The 17720-nt window shown below is 41.7% G+C and overlaps 1 protein-coding gene across 1 annotated transcript in view; it reads right to left on the bottom strand.

The window, feature by feature from the left end:
* The window catches only part of OTOF (otoferlin), a 191155-nt gene that overhangs the window by 13301 nt on the left and 160134 nt on the right, over window positions 1-17720 (bottom strand). The window contains exons 31-38 of the mRNA XM_032216294.1: window positions 15428-15457; window positions 13648-13776; window positions 12750-12752; window positions 12557-12620; window positions 10104-10231; window positions 3047-3181; window positions 2048-2185; window positions 261-388 (exon numbers count right to left, since the gene is read on the bottom strand). Of these exons, the coding sequence (XP_032072185.1) occupies window positions 261-388; window positions 2048-2185; window positions 3047-3181; window positions 10104-10231; window positions 12557-12620; window positions 12750-12752; window positions 13648-13776; window positions 15428-15457 (755 nt within the window). The remainder of the gene's footprint in view (window positions 1-260; window positions 389-2047; window positions 2186-3046; window positions 3182-10103; window positions 10232-12556; window positions 12621-12749; window positions 12753-13647; window positions 13777-15427; window positions 15458-17720) is intronic.

Below are 17720 nucleotides of genomic sequence, written 5' to 3'. Positions count from 1 at the left end.
TTGTTCCTGAGTTATGTTTATGGCTAAAATGAGCAAAAAAAGTAGAACTAAAAACTGAAAACTAAAACTTGGAGAATTCAGGGCTGCACTAAGGTTAATTCATTAAACTCATGCCATTGCATATGTGATCCTGGTTTTCGTGGTAGCATCTTGGTTGCTGTTTTTTGTGTGTGCACAAATAACATCTAAATGCCTTAACTGGCTTCCATGTAATCCTGTAGTATTTAACACTCATTCTGGTTCACCAGGTTCACTCTTACTTTCCAAAGACTGGGTTCAGCTGTTTAGAGATGTAATTCTCCTTGTCTTTGATATCTGTCTTTCCCAGTTTGATGGCAACGTAAGGGTCAGCTTTGCCATTGATGTCAGCAGGATGCAAATCAGTAGCCTGGAAGGGAAGTTAATCAACAATCAAGAGAAAAAGACTTTTCAGTGGTGGTCCTATAAGGCAGAACTCCCCAAAGTGAACAATGTCACCCCTCAAGGGTTGATGGTACTATCCATTACTGTTGTTATTATTTGTAGTATTTATTAAATAAGTACTTAATTATATTCATACAATAAATGTTTGTGGATCGATGAGCGGAAAAATGTGAGGAACCTAGGTGAAACTTACTGGGAAAAGTTCCTTTAGAGTCTAAGGGAACTTTTCCCAGAAAGTTTCACCTAGTATGTCAGGCCTGCATTTATATTCCTTTTAGAATTTTGGCCTGCCACACTTTCCCTTATTTCATTATGCTGTTTCTTTAAGTATAGTCAATGGGAGGAGGGATTAGAAGGAGTAGGATTTTGGAATGTATTGTTTTTCATTCTTTGCTAGAAGTCAAGGTCATCCTTTGTCTCCGCACTTTCACACCTGACTGGAAGAAGCTGGGCATGGACACCAGCGTGGAAGAAGGAGATTGGGCCATGTGATGGATTGTGGGTGTGGGGACAAGATCATGAACTTTTAACTGGGTGGGATTCTGATGTAACTTCCAGAGTTGGGACCCCACGGCTATGTGCCAACATGCCTGCTTTATTAAATTGGAACTTTAAGCATAGTTTTGCCTTCGATTCTGATTTGATTCTACATGGTATTTGGAATGCTGACATAGTACTTTTAGTGTTATGAAAATACCATTTTTAGTCCCTCAAACATATTAAATTTAGTGTTTTCAAAACCTAATTGTTTTACTGCTATTTTTTATTGTGATGTTATGCTGTTTTCATTATTCATGATAATTGCTGCTCCTGCTTTTCATGTTACTGCTTTAATAATACATTTTCACTCCCTACACATCAGTTTGGTTTTGGGGTGATCTAGAAATTAAATCAAGTGTTAAGTGGACAAAGCAGTTCTGATAGGGAGTTCTTCTACCTCTTTGGCTAGCCAGTTTGAGGGAGTATTTTGAGTTTCTCAAAAAGTATAGAAGTTAGGAGTCAGAGGCCTAGAAAAAGTGAGTGCTGGGAAAGGAAAATCCTTAGCAGTCAAACATACCAGACATTAGGCACATCTGCTCTAGAACTGGAACTTCAAAATTTTGCCACAAACTCAGAATGTTCCTCTCTTTAGCTGACCCAATAACCAGCTAGCATGTGAACCCCACTGAGAGAACAAACATGTGTATAGGGGCCAGCAAAATAGCATACAATTATTACAGTGGTGGGTTCTGGGCAGTACGGCCCCATCGCAGCATACCAGTTGCGACAGGATCCGGAACCCACCACTGAATTATTACTCCTAATAGCATACATTTACTACTCCTAAGGTGAATAGCACTACCTGGGGGTCTTTTTCTTAATTTCCTTCTTCTGCTTACCAGCTCCCCACCCACCCCTAGCTTATAAAATCTGTTTCTAGTTATTCAGGGGAGGGCATAGCAACAAATCATTATTCCTAAAATCTGGGGAGTCAGTACTCAATAGCAAAGAGCAAACCAAGCCTGAGACTTTCTAGATAAAACATGGAAGTCCAAATCTCCAGAAGAGGAAAAGTTCAGTGCTCAGAGCTGGAATTGATATGAGAACAAAATGGCCTTGAAAGATGTATCTCACTTGTTCTCACCCTCACAATGTAGACCCGGACCAACACGTTGATGGGATCATTGTTTGGAATTCCTTGGAACATGCCAAAAGTAGGGTCATATCCAGCCTCCTTGGTGATATCATCAGGAAGAGGCACTTTATAAACACACAGGGATCCCTGGGAATGAGAAGACATAATTTTAGCCCAATTAAAAGTCCATCTAGGTTTTGGCAAAGAAGGCAAGAAGTTACTAAGTTCTCTTTCCCCATCTTCTGGCAACAGCACCAGGCCTGTAACACAACAGCACCAGTGTGTTCTGACACTTTAAACCTTAAACAATATAGTGGAATCAAATTTTTTTGTGGCTCTAATGGAATTACACCCCACTTGGGAATATTTTAAACTAAAAAAAGATAAAATGTAATAAGTAATTTACAAAAACTTAACAATTTCCACAAGAGAGCTATATTTAAGTAGATATTATTTTTTCAGCTGTTGGAATGGTGACAAAATATTTACTTACTCAGCAAAGTTAGTGAAAAAAATTATTTCTTAGTGCTGAACTGGCATCATGACAATGAGTACATGGAGCATATTTTGTTCTTGCAAACTGCAAATGCTCTGATGCATGTGTGACTGATGGGGGTGCTGAGAATGATTAGAACAATTCCAAGCAATTCTTTCATTGGCCCTTTTTCCCCTAGTGTAGACAAGAGAAACCACAATTTTCTCCACCCAAAGCAAATGCCAGAAGGGATGCACCGTGTATATATCAGAGAAGAAATAACATTTGAAAGACTTGTTTTCTTCTTTAATTTGGATTAACATTCCTGATTTATCTGTCTTTTCACCCATTCCATTAATCTTGCTAAATCCCCATTTATTTTTCTTTTAAAACAAGAACATTTTAACTGAACACATTCTCTGTCCAAGTCAAAAGAGGAGTGAAATCAGATCCTTCCTTTGCCTCTCTGGCTAGCCATTTAGTCTACCCAGATGAGCAGAATTGGAATTAAGTAAGTGGAATTTCACACTCACTTTGAATCTTCCCACAATGCGATCTTCATCTGCAGAATTGTCATCATCATCTCCAATCTTCCCACGAAGGAGGTTAAAAGTATGCAGCCAGTCCTCAAAATTATCAAACTCTGTCTCCAGTTCTTTGGGATACACCTAAGATAGTATGGAGCAAATAACATAATTTGGGCCTTTGGCTATTATGATCACATATTTTGACTTATTCAGAAGCAACAGTACTTATTCGTCAAAATGAAGATATTTTGCTGATGCAGGAGGCATGATGCACAGGTATGTATCATGTCAGCTTCAAAATGTGGTCCTTGATCCTTTTTACTAAAAAAATGTAAAACATCTGTAAGCATACAATAATATGCAAGAATGGAGCCACCCAATTGATGAGATCTCTTTTCCCCATTTTTTTTCCCAGTTTTCTCGCCGGATTGAAAGTCCTAACTATTTTTATCATTATTTACGACATTGCAAAATATAATTGTTGCCACAAGTTTTATTTTGTTTCATTTCTCCCCTCCGCATGTTCTCATCATTGATGAACTGCACCTACACAATACAGAATTCCACTGTGATACTGCAGGGATGTGTGTGTGTGTGTGTCAGGCACCACTCCATTCCATAATTAGGAAAGAAGACTAAGAGACTCCATGGTTGGAAATCAAAAGTACTTTTACTAATTATAAATGGTAAGCGAGCAGTAGCAAAGCAAAGTCTGCTTAATTTGGCGCGAAGCAATTGATATATAGAATAGCCCGTTCCCCCCCCTTAGGATCAAAGCTCCAGTCCAATCATAAGTCCTTCAAGTGTCAGGTGTGAGATAACTTCAAAAAGACAGGCCGAAAGATGGAATGTCGAGGCCGTTGATGCAGGCGGGAAACACACACGCATGCGCAATCCCAACGTCTGGTACATCCTAGAACATTCCTCCAGCACATCAATTAACCCCTCCCAAATACAAGCCCCCCCCCTTCCCGTTTCATGGCAGCTGAAGCAACAGCAAGGCAGAAGCTGACATCCGGCCGTCCCCCGGAAAAAGGCTGTCAGGCCTGGAAAAAAAAAGAAACAAAACAGACAAACGACAAAACACAAAAAGAAGAGGGAGGGGGAGAAAAGTCAAGGCGTGTCGGGATAAGAAGCATAAAATTTCTGTAGCAGGCGGGGAGCACGAACGTGGGATTTATCAACCCATTCCGTGTGGGAGGGGGGAAAGTGCTTCCAAGCTACCAGGTATTGGATGCGATTACGGTGCCTGCGGGAATCAAGAATTTCACGAACTTCAAAATGACTTTCCCCATCAATCAGCAACGGAGCAGGCGGAGGTTCATCTGGGGGGCGTAAGTGGGAAACCCGAACAGGCTTGATGAGGTTGATGTGGAACACCGGGTGGATTCGGTTGAGGTGTTTGGGCAATTGTAAACGAACAGAAACAGGATTGATGACTTTCACAATAGGGAAAGGGCCAACATACTTGGGTCCCAATTTCTTTGACTTCTGCGTAGTGTGCAAGAATTTCGTGGACAAATACACCAAATCCCCAGGGCGGTATTCATAGGGCTGAGAGCGGTTCTTATCGGCTTGCTTCTTATGGGCCTTATGTGCAGAGTCCAAAGTGGAAAGAGTCAGGGGCCAAATGCGACTGAGACGCTCACTCCAGTCCGCAACTGAAGGAACCTGTGGTTGGGCAGTAGGCAATTCGGGAATAGGAACAAAATCTTGGCCGTAAATGACCCAAAAAGGGGTGAACCCCGTGCTGGAGTGAACCGAGTTGTTGTAGGCCACCTCAGCATGTGGTAACAAGTCGACCCAATCGTCTTGTTGATAATTGATGAAACAACGTAAATATTGCTCAAGGACGGAATTCGTACGTTCACAGCCGCCATTAGTCTGAGGATGGTAGGCGGAGCTAAGGCCCTGGGTGGACCCAATGCGTTTGAGAAATTCCTTCCAAAAAGTAGATGTAAATTGGACCCCACGATCGGAGATAATACGGTCGGGAGCTCCATGCAAACGGTAGATGTGTGAAAGGAACAGTTTAGCCAATGCCTTGGCGGAAGGAATTTTGTGACAAGGCACGAAATGAAGTTGCTTGGAAAACAAATCAGTGACCACCCAGATGACGGTATGCCCCTGGCTTTCGGGAAGCTCAACAATAAAGTCCATAGAAATCTCCTTCCAAGGGGCAACCGGGCGAGCGACGGACTGGAGTAGTCCCTGCGGTTTCCCCGGCGGTTTTTTGGCGGTAGTGCAAACTGGGCAACTGGCCACATAAAGTTCAATGTCCTTTTTTAAAGAGGGCCACCAGAATTGTCTCTTCACGAGGTGCAAAGTTTTGACGAACCCAAAATGACCCGCCAATCTGGAGTCATGAGCGCGACGAAGGACGACCAGACGTAGAGACGCGGGGATGTATAATTTAGCACCAATCCACGGTAGATCGTCCCGCATGGTGCACTCGTCCCGATGGTTCAGAAACCAGTCGTCTTGAGGAAGAGCCTTTTTAAGGTCAGAAAGTAGATCTTGAGGCACGTCCCTCTGAGCTTGGGTCTGCTGACGTGTGAGTACCGGGGCTTCCAGGAGCGGTTGAACGATACTCAGTTGAGAGCAATTATATTGAGGTAATCGGGACAAAGCATCCGCCATGAAGTTCTTTCCGCCCGGGAGATACTTTAGAGTGAAATTGAAACGGTTGAAATATTGGGCCCATCGCATCTGTTTGGGGGAGAGACGACGAGGCGTTCGCAACGCTTCCAAGTTCTTGTGGTCAGTCCAAACTTCAAAAGGGTGTTTAGCGCCTTCTAAGAAATGGCGCCAAGTAGCGAGGGCCCAATGGACGGCGAAAGCCTCCTTCTCCCAAACCGCCCAACGCCGCTCCGTGTCAGTGAGTTTACGGGAGGTGTATGCGCAGGGCTGCAAGTTACCTTGATCATTGGCTTGCAGCAGAATGGCCCCTACGGCGACATCACTGGCATCAGCCTGGACGACGAAAGGCCGGTCGAGATCAGGATGCTTAAGAACTGGTTCAGCGGCAAAAAGGCGTTTAAGTTTCTCGAATGCCGCTTGGCATTCCATGTTCCAGTCTAAAGGCTTATTAGGCTTAGGCTTCGGGTCGCCTTTCGTCTTGAGCAAATTAGTAATAGGGAGGGCTATCTGAGCAAAAGAGGGAATGAATTGACGGTAGAAATTAGCGAACCCCAAAATTTTTTGCAATTGCTTACGAGTTTTGGGCGCGTCCCATTCAGTGACCGCCTTCACTTTTTCAGGGTCCATTTCAATGCCATCAGGGGAGATGCGGTAGCCCAGATAGTCAATTTTCGATTGGTGAAATTCACACTTAGACAATTTAGCATAAAGGTCAGCGGCACGGAGTTTTTTCAGAACAGTGCGCACCAGATTGACGTGGTGGTCGTAACTGCGAGTATAAATGAGGATATCGTCCAGGTATATGATAACGCCCTTGTAGAGATGATCGTGCAAGATCTCATTAATAAGTTGCATGAACACAGCAGGAGCCCCTTGTAGGCCAAAAGGCATAACCCGGAACTGGAAGCAACCAAGAGGGCAGTTGAAAGCAGTCTTCCATTCGTTGGAATCCCCAGCGAAAGCCGTTTCCTTCTTCTTCTTTTCAGGTCCTCTGCCAGACTTTTCCTCACGTTTGGGAGGGAGTTGCGCAGAGAGGGGTAATTTAGCACGGCATTCGGGGGCGGTGTGCCCTAATTTACCACAGCGAAAACATGTTAAAGGCCTGGAGAGGCCAGAAGGGGGCCCCCTCGCTTCACTTCGTCGTTTGAAAAGTGATGGAGTGGCTGAAGGGGGGAGGGACTTGGCAGCTCTCTCCTTCCGCTTCCTCCTTTCCTCTTTAGCATAACGGAGACGGGTTAAGTCGAGTTCAGCGTCCGCTGCATGCTCAAACCAAGTGATTAAACGTCTAGGCAGGTTACGATTGACACATTGCTGATAAATGTCTTCATTCAATCCTTCAGCAAATCTGTCCAGTAGAGCGTCCTCCCCCCAGCCTCTCATGTATTGGGAAAGACACTGAAATTCCTGGATGTATTGGGCGACAGGTCTATCGTCTTGTTCCAAAGTTAAAAACTTCAATTTGCTTCGCTTCTCAGTTAACGGGTCATCAAAACGTTGGCGGAAAGCCTCCATGAAGCGGTTGAAATTCCCCAAGAGGGGAGAGCCAGACATATGCAAAGCAGTTGACCATGTAGCAGCCTCATCATCTAATGACAAAAGAACCATTCTGACCCTCATGATGTCAGTTTCAAAGTCTCGGCCATAAATCTCCATGTAATTAAACACCTGCATAAGAAAGGAAGGCAGGCTAGCAGTATCACCCTTGTAACGCACAGGCAAGGGAGGGATTTTAGCCATCCGATGTCTTCGGGGGGGAGGCCCTCCTTGGTCAGCAAAACCTCTAGCTGCAGGGGGTGAAGCAGGCCGAGGGGGAGGGGGAGATGTCGGGCGTGGGTAACGTTGCCAATTTCTCCAGTCTCTTTCCTCCTCCCCCCTTTTTTCCCCCAAATAAGTTTGACCCCAATAATCAGGTAATTCACTCCGCTGGGGTTTTCTCATGGGCCCCTGGAGCTGGTAGCTTCGGCATTCTCCTTCATCGCCACCCCTTCTTTCCCCAAAGTACCTTTGGCTCCAATAGTCAGGGAATTCAGTCATCTGGGGTTTTCTCACGGCACCCAGCTCCAGCGAAGGTTGTCTGGGTGGTCTTTGGGTGAGTCCAGCATTCCAGCTTGTCTCTGTCTCTCTTTGTCCCACCAAAGTTGACCATCGGGGTGGGGGGGCAGGTTCAGGCTGGCTGGAAATTTGCAGTTGAAATAAATCTTCGTGCAAGGATAAGTCAGGCGGGCTGGGCTCGTGTAGAGAAAGGTCGGGAGGTCCTACTCCACTGGAATCCGCCCCTCCAACGGCGCCCTCCTCCTCTCTGCTCGGAGAAGACATTATCTCCCTTCTCGGTAGACGTAAATCTCCTGGAAAGGGTTTCTTTTTGAGACTTTGCTTCTTGTCAGGCACCACTCCATTCCATAATTAGGAAAGAAGACTAAGAGACTCCATGGTTGGAAATCAAAAGTACTTTTACTAATTATAAATGGTAAGCGAGCAGTAGCAAAGCAAAGTCTGCTTAATTTGGCGCGAAGCAATTGATATATAGAATAGCCCGTTCCCCCCCCTTAGGATCAAAGCTCCAGTCCAATCATAAGTCCTTCAAGTGTCAGGTGTGAGATAACTTCAAAAAGACAGGCCGAAAGATGGAATGTCGAGGCCGTTGATGCAGGCGGGAAACACACACGCATGCGCAATCCCAACATCTGGTACATCCTAGAACATTCCTCCAGCACATCAATTAACCCCTCCCAAATACAAGCCCCCCCCTTCCCGTTTCATGGCAGCTGAAGCAACAGCAAGGCAGAAGCTGACAGTGTGTGTGTGTGTGTGTGTGTGTTATTTTGCAGAAACACACGTCCTCGTAAACAAAATAAAAGAAGAATGAAGCAAAGAATGTGAAAAACTTTTAAAATGAGGTCAGGGTATTTAATCATTGCGGTAGAGGTACACTGACAATCAATATTCAATTTGGTAGCCCTTAGATGAATTTATTATAATTGTTGTCATCTTCAACCAGCATGACCCGTCAGAACATCTGGAAAAGAAGCCTGAAAGGAAGTGAAGAAATAGATGAATAAAAGGAACTGCAACAAATTTTGTATACAATTGAAATCTCCCCAGAACTGAGATAGTTGGGAGGTTAGGTTGACATTCTTTTTCTTCAGAATTTCTGTCTGTGGAATGGTATATTTACTAGAAGACTCCTCTCTCTACTTAATGGCAGTTTTATCTCTCTTAAAATATCTTGTTCCAAGAGGAGATTCAAAGAAAAAAAAAAGTTGTCTCTTAGCCTGTCAAAACTAAGTATCCCAAGGAAATATTACATACTATTTCCCTTTACTTTGCCATTTTAGGACAAGAATTAACTTGCATGGTTTGATTATATTTTTATCCTTGTAAATGCTGTTGATGGTACTTTTGAATGTAGTAATTCTAATAACACCAAGTCATGTACTGTTTTCATTTTAAGAACATGGCCATGTAATCTGGAATTCAAAAAGGTAGGCAGAGATATAAACAGCAAAGAGTGGTCCAGAGGTTTCCAATGTTGAATCACTGAATGATGCATGAAGAAAGTTTACGGGAAATTCCTTCTCCAGAGCCATTTAGCTCAGTGCTAGCTGCACTGACTCATAGCAAGTCTATAGGATTTCAGAAGAGGGTCTTTCTCAACTAATAAAGGAGAGTATTTGTAGCTCGGGGATGAAATGAAGGGTTCTTGATGCTCTCTGAGTTTGGTTGTTTTCTTGCAGATGTTTCATTACTCAAAATTAGTAACATCATCAGTGCTAGTGACTAGCCATGTATGTCACTAGCACTGATGATGTTACCAATTTTGGATAATGAAACATCTGCAAGTAAACAACCAAGCACAGAGAGCACCAAGGACCTCTCTTTCTGAACTCTCTGGAGATGAAAAGAGATAAGATTTTCAATCCTTCAGATTGCACATGAGGGCTGGCCAGCCCTACAAGTGGAATATTATGGACATCTTAAAGCACTCCACTTTATACTTAATAACATTCTGCAAACCACATGACGTAAATTCTGACCCTGTTCCCTTTGGTGATGGTGTAGCATTACAGGCATGCTCTTTATAGAGCAAAGGGGCTATCAAAGGACCACTGATAAAGTCCATGATAAGAGCTGCCTATCCATTGTGCGTGCACTACTACATTTCGGCACACTTAGAATAATGGGAAGTTTGCCTGCTAATAGTTAATTGTTTGGATTGGCAGTAATAGATACCGGATTTCATTTGGGAAACTGGCCTCTCCTAGAGCTAAATTCTGAAGGGTGCTTCATTTTCGATTCTTGTAGAGTTCCCCTTCATTTCAAAGGGACTTGACCAGGAAAAAAGGACTAAAAATAAAAAGCTAAAACATTACAATTGGATAAAATGCTTTTCATTTAATTGGGATTAGGAATGGGAACAGCTCACCTTCATCTCATCAATCTTCTGCTTGCTCTTCTTTTCAGGGGCCTCAGGCTGTGGCTGCTGCTGTTTTTTCTTCTTGTCCTCTTTGGATAATTTGACTTTGTCTTTGGTCTTTCCTTGGGCTTTTGAGCCTTTCATAGGAGAGTCCTCAAGTCTCATTTCTGAGCTCCCAGAGAAGAGCAGCAGATACGGATGGCAAGAATAAGAAGTTTGTGGTAGGGAAGGCACGAGATAAAAAACAAAAATCAGGCAATGGCATGAAAGCTGACAGAAAGGTTAGCTAGTAAAAAGTAAAGTTTGCAATACTGATCTAGCTTCCAGCCCTGAAATAATCATGCAAGCAATCACCTTGTGCTGATTATGAATATTCAGTGTATTCTTGGGGCCCTGTGGTTTCTTATTGGACAGACATTTCATTACTTGAACTGATATGTATCATAAATAATTGAGTTGAAGTGAATAGGTTTCAGAGGTAGAAAATGCAAGAATTAGAACCAAATCAAGAAAAGAGATCAAGGTGTTGGCATCATCAGCTGTTGCTCTACTTACACTCAACATGATTACCCCATGGCACTCTGTAACAAGTGACAACGGGGGGGAGGGGGAAGAATAATCAGAAACCTGTGGCCTAGTAAACTAGATTGCTTCTCTTTACTGACCATACCTCAAAACAGGGGTGGGCTGCTACGGGTTCGTCCAGGTTTGGGAGAATAGCAATAGCAATAGCAGTTAGACTTATATACTGCTTCATAGGGCTTTCAGCCCTCTCTAAGCGGTTTACAGAGTCAGCATATTGCCCCCAACAACAATCCAGGTCCTCATTTTACCCACCTCGGAAGGATGGAAGGCTGAGTCAACCCTGAGCCAGTGAGATTTGAACAGCCAAACTGCAGAACTGCAGTCAGCTGAAGTAGCCTGCAGTGCTGCATTTAACCACCTCGGCGCAGTGGTTAAATGCCCTTAGCTAATGTTATGGCTGGTTCAGAGAACTTTGGCCTTCCACCCTTGCAAGATGGGTAAAATGAGGAGCCAGATTGTTGGTGGGCAACAGGCTGACTTTGTAAACTGCTTAGAGGGGGCTGGAAAGCACTATGAAATGGTATATGTCTAAGTGCTATTGATAGTGCTAAGCACAATCTTCAAAGTGATCTGGTTACTTTAGAAAGCCAGGTTTTGGCCACAACAACAGATTAAGAGGGAGATTTGGAATGGCAAATGACTGCTATGAAAAAAAAGTATGGCTGTTAAAAGTGGGGGGGATACTTTTTCATATTTCCTACTAATTTAAGTAGTATTATTCTATAAACAGGGACGCAATGGCTCAGTGGCTAAGACGCTGAGCTTGTCGATTAGAAAGGTCAGCAGGTTCAGTGGTTCGAATCCCTAGCACCGCATAGCAGAGTGAGCTCCCATTACTTGTCCCAGCTTCTGCCAACCTAGCAGTTCGAAAGTATGCAAAATGCAAGTAGAAAAATAGGAACCACCTTTGGTGGGAAGGTACAGTGTTCTGTGCACCTTCAGCATTTAGTCATGCTGCCCACATGACCACGGAGACGTCTTCGGACAGTGCTGGCACTTTGGCTTTCAAACAGAGATGAGCACCACTCCCTAGAGTCAGGAACAACTAGCACATATGTGCGAGGGGAACCTTTACCTTTGCCTTATTCTATAAACTCCCATGAGCTCCCATATACTCCTGAGAATAAATTTTATATATCCCCATAAGGATATTGTCCTTCAGTACAGTTTCTTGTGTACTTACTTTAGCATCATATACCCTTCTCAATATAGGGACTTGCTAAATATTGCTATGCCTTTAATTGTTCTGTAACAGACAATCAACAGGCGAAATTCTTCCTTATTAAAAAGCTGCAGGAAAAAGAATGTTTTTCCTGCTTATTGTTAAAGTTTTATTTGTAAGGGAAGAATCACAAGCTCTCTTCTCCTGTTTCTTTTTTCTTCCTACTTTTCAAAGATTTACCTTCAGTGGTGTCCATCAGAGGTGCGCTCCTGCCAGTTCTAACCTCTTCTATAGAAGAGGTTCCACAAATCTACAGTGCCGTTTAGAACCGGTTCCAGCTCCCTCTCCCCATCCATCCACACATCATCAAGATGAAGAACGAGAGGAGGATTTCTGGGAGTTGAAGTCCACAAGTCTTAAAGTTGTCAAGTTTGAACACCCCTGGGTTTTTTTTTCTAAAGGGTTAGGGGTGCAAGGGTCTTGTAACCTGACAGCTTTAAGAGTTGCGTGCTTCAAATGCCAGAGTTTCTGAGCCAACATTTTGGTTGCTAAACAAGAGCATTGTTAAGTGAGTTTCACTACATTTTACAAATTAGCCATGCCCACCCAGTCTCATGGCTGGCAAGCCACTCCCACCCACTCACATGGCCAGCAAATCTCTCCCACAAAGCAGCCCACACCTACAGAAGAGGTTCTAAAAAAATTTGAAACCTACCACTGGTGTCCATCTCTTCTTTCTCCTCAGCTTCTGCTGCAGCTGCCTCTTGCTGCCGAAGTAACTAGAAAAACGAAGGTTAGCCAATGGGGTGGTTAAATATAAATATAGCACAATTTCTCTTTCAACACATGGACGGTAATCATTTATCAGACTACAGAAATACAGAGAAAGGTGAATTCAAAGGCAATACTTCCTGTGGCATAACAAAAATCATGCCATCTCCAGTCCTGGAGACACACATGTTGAGAAATTTTGAAAGGTCAACTATATCTCATATTCAGGAATACAGAGTTGGATTAATTTGTATGTTTTGTCACATGATAATTTAAAAAGTAATGCACTGCGCGGAAATGGTCAAATAAACTTTCAAACTGCAAGATAAAGACGGTAAAGAATACCATACAGTATGGTATTATTGGTTAGAGAACAGGAATATTGAATGAAAGTAGAATTTATATACATGTAATATTAGGTTATAGGAATTATAAATGTAAAAAGGAAATAGCAAAAGTAAAATGAATGGAAAGTATGTATGACGATAAACAAAATGGGATATATTGATGTCTTAGGAATGGGAAGAATGGATATAGAATGTGGTTTTTATGTTTTGTTTTATTAAAAGCTCAATAAAAACTATAAATTTAAAGAAACAGAAGTTAGAAAGCAGGAGAAACAAAAAGAGGAAATGTTAAGTGTAGAGTTGTTGGAAGAAGATAATGTTAAGTGTTATTGTTATTATATTATTATTATCAAAATTATTGTGATGAATACTATAGCAAATATGTGGATTATGACTGCTTAAAAACAACTGTACCCAGATCACACATTTGATGGAAATTGATTTTTTTATATGTTATATAAACAAAATAAATAAAACATTATTTGTGTGTTTTGTCCATGGAGAATGAAATGTGAAACTGGATCTCACATAGTCTTTCCTCTCAGTAGGATAATATTGCCAGGTGAATTACTATATACTTCTGAGATTTTCTTCTTTCTCTGATATCTAAAAGAGTTCAGGGCCCGCAGGCCATAAACTAAATGAGACCCTTCTGTGCATCTGTCCTGCTTGCCAGAGAGTTGCCCACCTTCATAGTTTCAATGGAAGCAAAATACTTGGACCACCAGTCCAGCATGCTCTCATCAGGCTCCTCATCCTCAACTTCTTCTGCATTTCCTTTCTTCTTCTTCTTCTTTTTCTCCTTCTCTTCTTCTGTCTGTAGGATCGTGGAAAAGAAGTGACATAGTTATGAAATGGAAAATAAATTACTGTCAAAGACTCTAGAGAGATACGTTAAATCAATGCAGAAAAATCCTGACAGTTTAATTTTTATACATGTATACCTGTGTTTCTCAACACTAGCTGAGGAATTCTGGGACTTGAAGTCCATACATCTTAAATGGCTGAGGTGAGAAATAGTGCTCTATATAATAGCTGAAAAACTTTGGTCTGTCGGTCACAAGTAGCATTTCTGGTGCCTTTTTGGAAGTCCCCAGCAGCAGCGTTTTGTGCATCCTTAATTTTATTTTTGTAAAATAAGAAGATTATACTGTAGGAGTCACAGTGGTTAGAATGCAGTACTACAGGCTACTTCTGTTGACTGTCAGCTGCCTGAAATTTGGCAGATCAAATCTCACCAGGCTCAAGGTTGACTCATACTTCCATTCTTTTGAGGTGGGTAAAATAAGGACCCAGATTGTTGGGGGCAATATGCAGAGTCTTTACCTGGTAAGAGAGGGCTGTAAAGTGCTATGAAGCGGTATATAAGTCTATGTGCTATTGCTAGCTGTAATTCACCCAACATATGTATTTTATGGAAGTTGTGTACTTTCTCCAAACAGAAATTACAGCCTCTCTGGCCTCAGAATATGCTAAGGACTAATTTATTTTTTGAGTGGATCAATGTATTCTGCAAATCCAGAAAATTGATTAATTGATTAACTAGGTTAGGCAATTTGTGTGACTCAGTCAATAAATTTGGGGTAGACTTTTTCAGAAAATGGATAAATGGTGAATGTACTGATTGAAAAGATCTGTATATGGGGAGAAAGGAATTATATTATGTAATTTTGAAGAGGAAAAAGGGCATTAAGTATGTTGGTAAGGAAGATTGGAAGTTATTTCTTTAAGTATTTCTTTTTTTCTTTCTCACTTTCTACTGTTTTCATCATTTTTAGCTTTATCTTTTTCTTTCTTTTTAATTTGTTAATGTTCATCATGTAACTTTGCAAAAATTTTAATTAAACATTATACACATGCACATATATACATAATTATATATGTGTACATATACATACACACACATATACAGTAGTATACATATAGATACAAAACTACACATAAAAAGGAATTTGGGCCATGGCAGCAGACACTGCAATAAATCAGTTTATTTTTGACTGATTTATTGTAGTACCTGCTGCCATGGCCCAAACTCATTTTTATTTTTGTGTTTTTTTCTATACGTATGTATATATCCCCAACATTTTTTCATTAGACTAAAGCTGCAGTTTATGACATAAGTTGAGAATTCCAAATGTGTATGTGTGTGTGTGTGTGTGTGTGTGTGTATTTGCACTGCACAATAGCTATAAATTTGAGGTGTGTGTGAGTGTGTGTGTGTGTGTGCGTGTGTGTGTGTAAGAACAAAGGACCTTGGGCAGAAACTTTTCCCAAATCTTTAGGAAAAATAGTGAGTATCTATCAGTCTCAAATATTCACCAGTCTATTCTCATTATGTATAGGCCTTCCCAAAAGGGAGCAATTTCAGCTTACTCCCTGAATTTAAGAAGATAATGTTACTATAACTTGTTTCCAGATGCCAGAGAAGATATTTTAGTAGGATCCATAGAAGCACAGCTGTCACTTACCACGTCCACCTTCACAACAGCATCAGAATTCTGTCATCAGAGAAAGGAATGGGGAAAAATAAAGGAGAGTTAATACTATGAAGGAGAGTTCTTCCTGTCTGCAGAGCAGCTACTTGGACATGTACCCCACAGCATCTTTGAGAAACAGAGGAAGCCATGCACATACCTGATACCAAACAAAAAAGGAAGGTAACACACAGCCCAAATCAATGGAAGGAATGTTACAGGTGGATGAAGAAGCTTAGGGTGCTGTATTGTCCAGATTTGTTTTGCTAGGTCTCTAATTCATACATGCAGAACAGCTAATGGCAAATTGATTTTATTTTTATGCTTTATCTAGGATCATCAATTCACAATTCCTTTGTAGCACCCATGGGAAAACACTGGACCATAGATTCTCTGAAACTTTTTACCACTTGCTCTTCGGGTCCCTTGAATAGTCTTCTCCACCCGATGCCCTTCAGATGTTTTGTGGAACAACAGCAATTATTCTTACAGTGACTAGGAATTCTCTTGAGTTCTGGCTTCAAGACATTTGCAGGGCTCCTGGTTGGGGAAAGGTATCCTGCCTCTCTCCCACCCCTCCATTTTTCTTGTCATCCAGCTGTTCACCATCCACTGGGCAAAACATGCCAAACTCCAAAACACTCTTTCAGGAAGACACTCGTTTTAAAAGTATGTACTGTTTCAATGCTTGCCAAAATGTTCGATTTGAAAAGCACGAAGCAAGCACTCTTCCCAGTATGACTTAGGAGAAGGCTCCCAAGGGGTAATATAGAAGTCAAAGGTGATTCTGGGAAGATCTGTATCACACAAAAGCCTTGCCAGGGGATTTAATATTCATGAAAGTGAAAAAGAAAAAAAAAGTTCCCCTGGTAAAGGAAATCATAATCTAGAAAAGCAGGTGGCGATCATCTGTATGTCATACTAAATATGTCAGGACTAACAGAATACACACCCTTCCCTAAATACCAGAATAAAGTTGGCTTGTCAATGTCTGTCCATTCCCCACCCCCCGCCCATTTCATGCACTACATTTGTTTAAAAATATATAAGCCTCTTTACTGAGAGGTAACCAGGAAGATCAGGCATTTCCAAGGGTGATAAATGTTCTTTAAATATAATTCATGCCTGATTTTTTTAACTGGTTTTTTAAAAATACCTTTGGAGAAGCCAAAGTGTCATAAATCAATGAAGGGGAAGAAGCCCATTTTTTTTGGCCCGATAGACACATTTATCATTTTGAGAACATACTGTGAGAATGCTTGCAAAGAGGCTGCTGAGACGATGGGCTTATCCAACCTGCACTCCAAAACCAGGATGCTCAATCATGCTTGCTGGTCCTGGTTTCCCCCCCCCTCCCCCTAGACAGGTAGATGTTCCATACACAGCCATTCATTATGCATTTTATAGAATAGAAATTCTATATTTATATATTTATATATCTATACCATATAGATTTAGCCTGGCTAGGAAGCTCCTTTGATGGCTGGCACATCAGTTACTACTTGCTCAGAAAGCCGATGGGTTTGAGTCCCTGACTTGAATAGCAAAAAGGAGAAAAACTCAGAGAGGAAATCATTTGCTCCCATCAATTAAAAAGAATTTGTTATGCTTCAAGGCACATTCAGAACAATCTAATTTTTTTCAGACAGAGTGGCGCAGGAATTGGGCCTCAAAGTTTTGTTGACTGCTATACTTAAAATGCTTTTTGTCTTGTGGATCATACCTAGTCCTCCTTTCTTCAATTAATCTTGAGATAGATTAATGGAGTTGTAGAAAAGCAATCTTCTGAATGCTTTACCTGTCTTTCTAGATTTCTTCTCTGAAATGGAACTTCCCACACTTTCACCCCAGTACCCAGACATGATTAGGCATTTGTATTCTGCCCTTTAACTGAATGCAACAAACCAACTAGTTTTTTCCCCATATATTCCCCTGACTAGAGTCTATGCAGCATGAAAGTTTTAACCCCCTACTTTTGCCTCATTTTCAGCTACCAGGTAAAGAAGATTACCTGGAATCTCCACAAATCCTTTTATTCCCAGCACTGCTTTTACAGAATTATAGACTAACAGAGTTGAAAGGGACTCTGGAAATCTTCTAGGCCAACCCTCTGCCTAAGCAGGAGACCTTATACCATTTCAGGGAAATGGTTGCCAAACTCTTCTTGAAAACCTCAAATGATGGAGCATCTACAACTTCTGGAAGCAAGCTGTTCCACTGACAGTTCTAACTGTCAGGAAATTTCTCCCTAGTTCTAGGTTGGATCTCTCTTTGCTAAGCTTCCATC

The sequence above is a fragment of the Thamnophis elegans genome, chromosome 4, assembly GCF_009769535.1.
Source record: "Thamnophis elegans isolate rThaEle1 chromosome 4, rThaEle1.pri, whole genome shotgun sequence".
NCBI classification, from domain to species: domain Eukaryota; kingdom Metazoa; phylum Chordata; class Lepidosauria; order Squamata; family Colubridae; genus Thamnophis; species Thamnophis elegans.
Note: the sequence above shows the minus strand (reverse complement) of the source record. Positions and strands in the feature narration are given on the sequence as shown.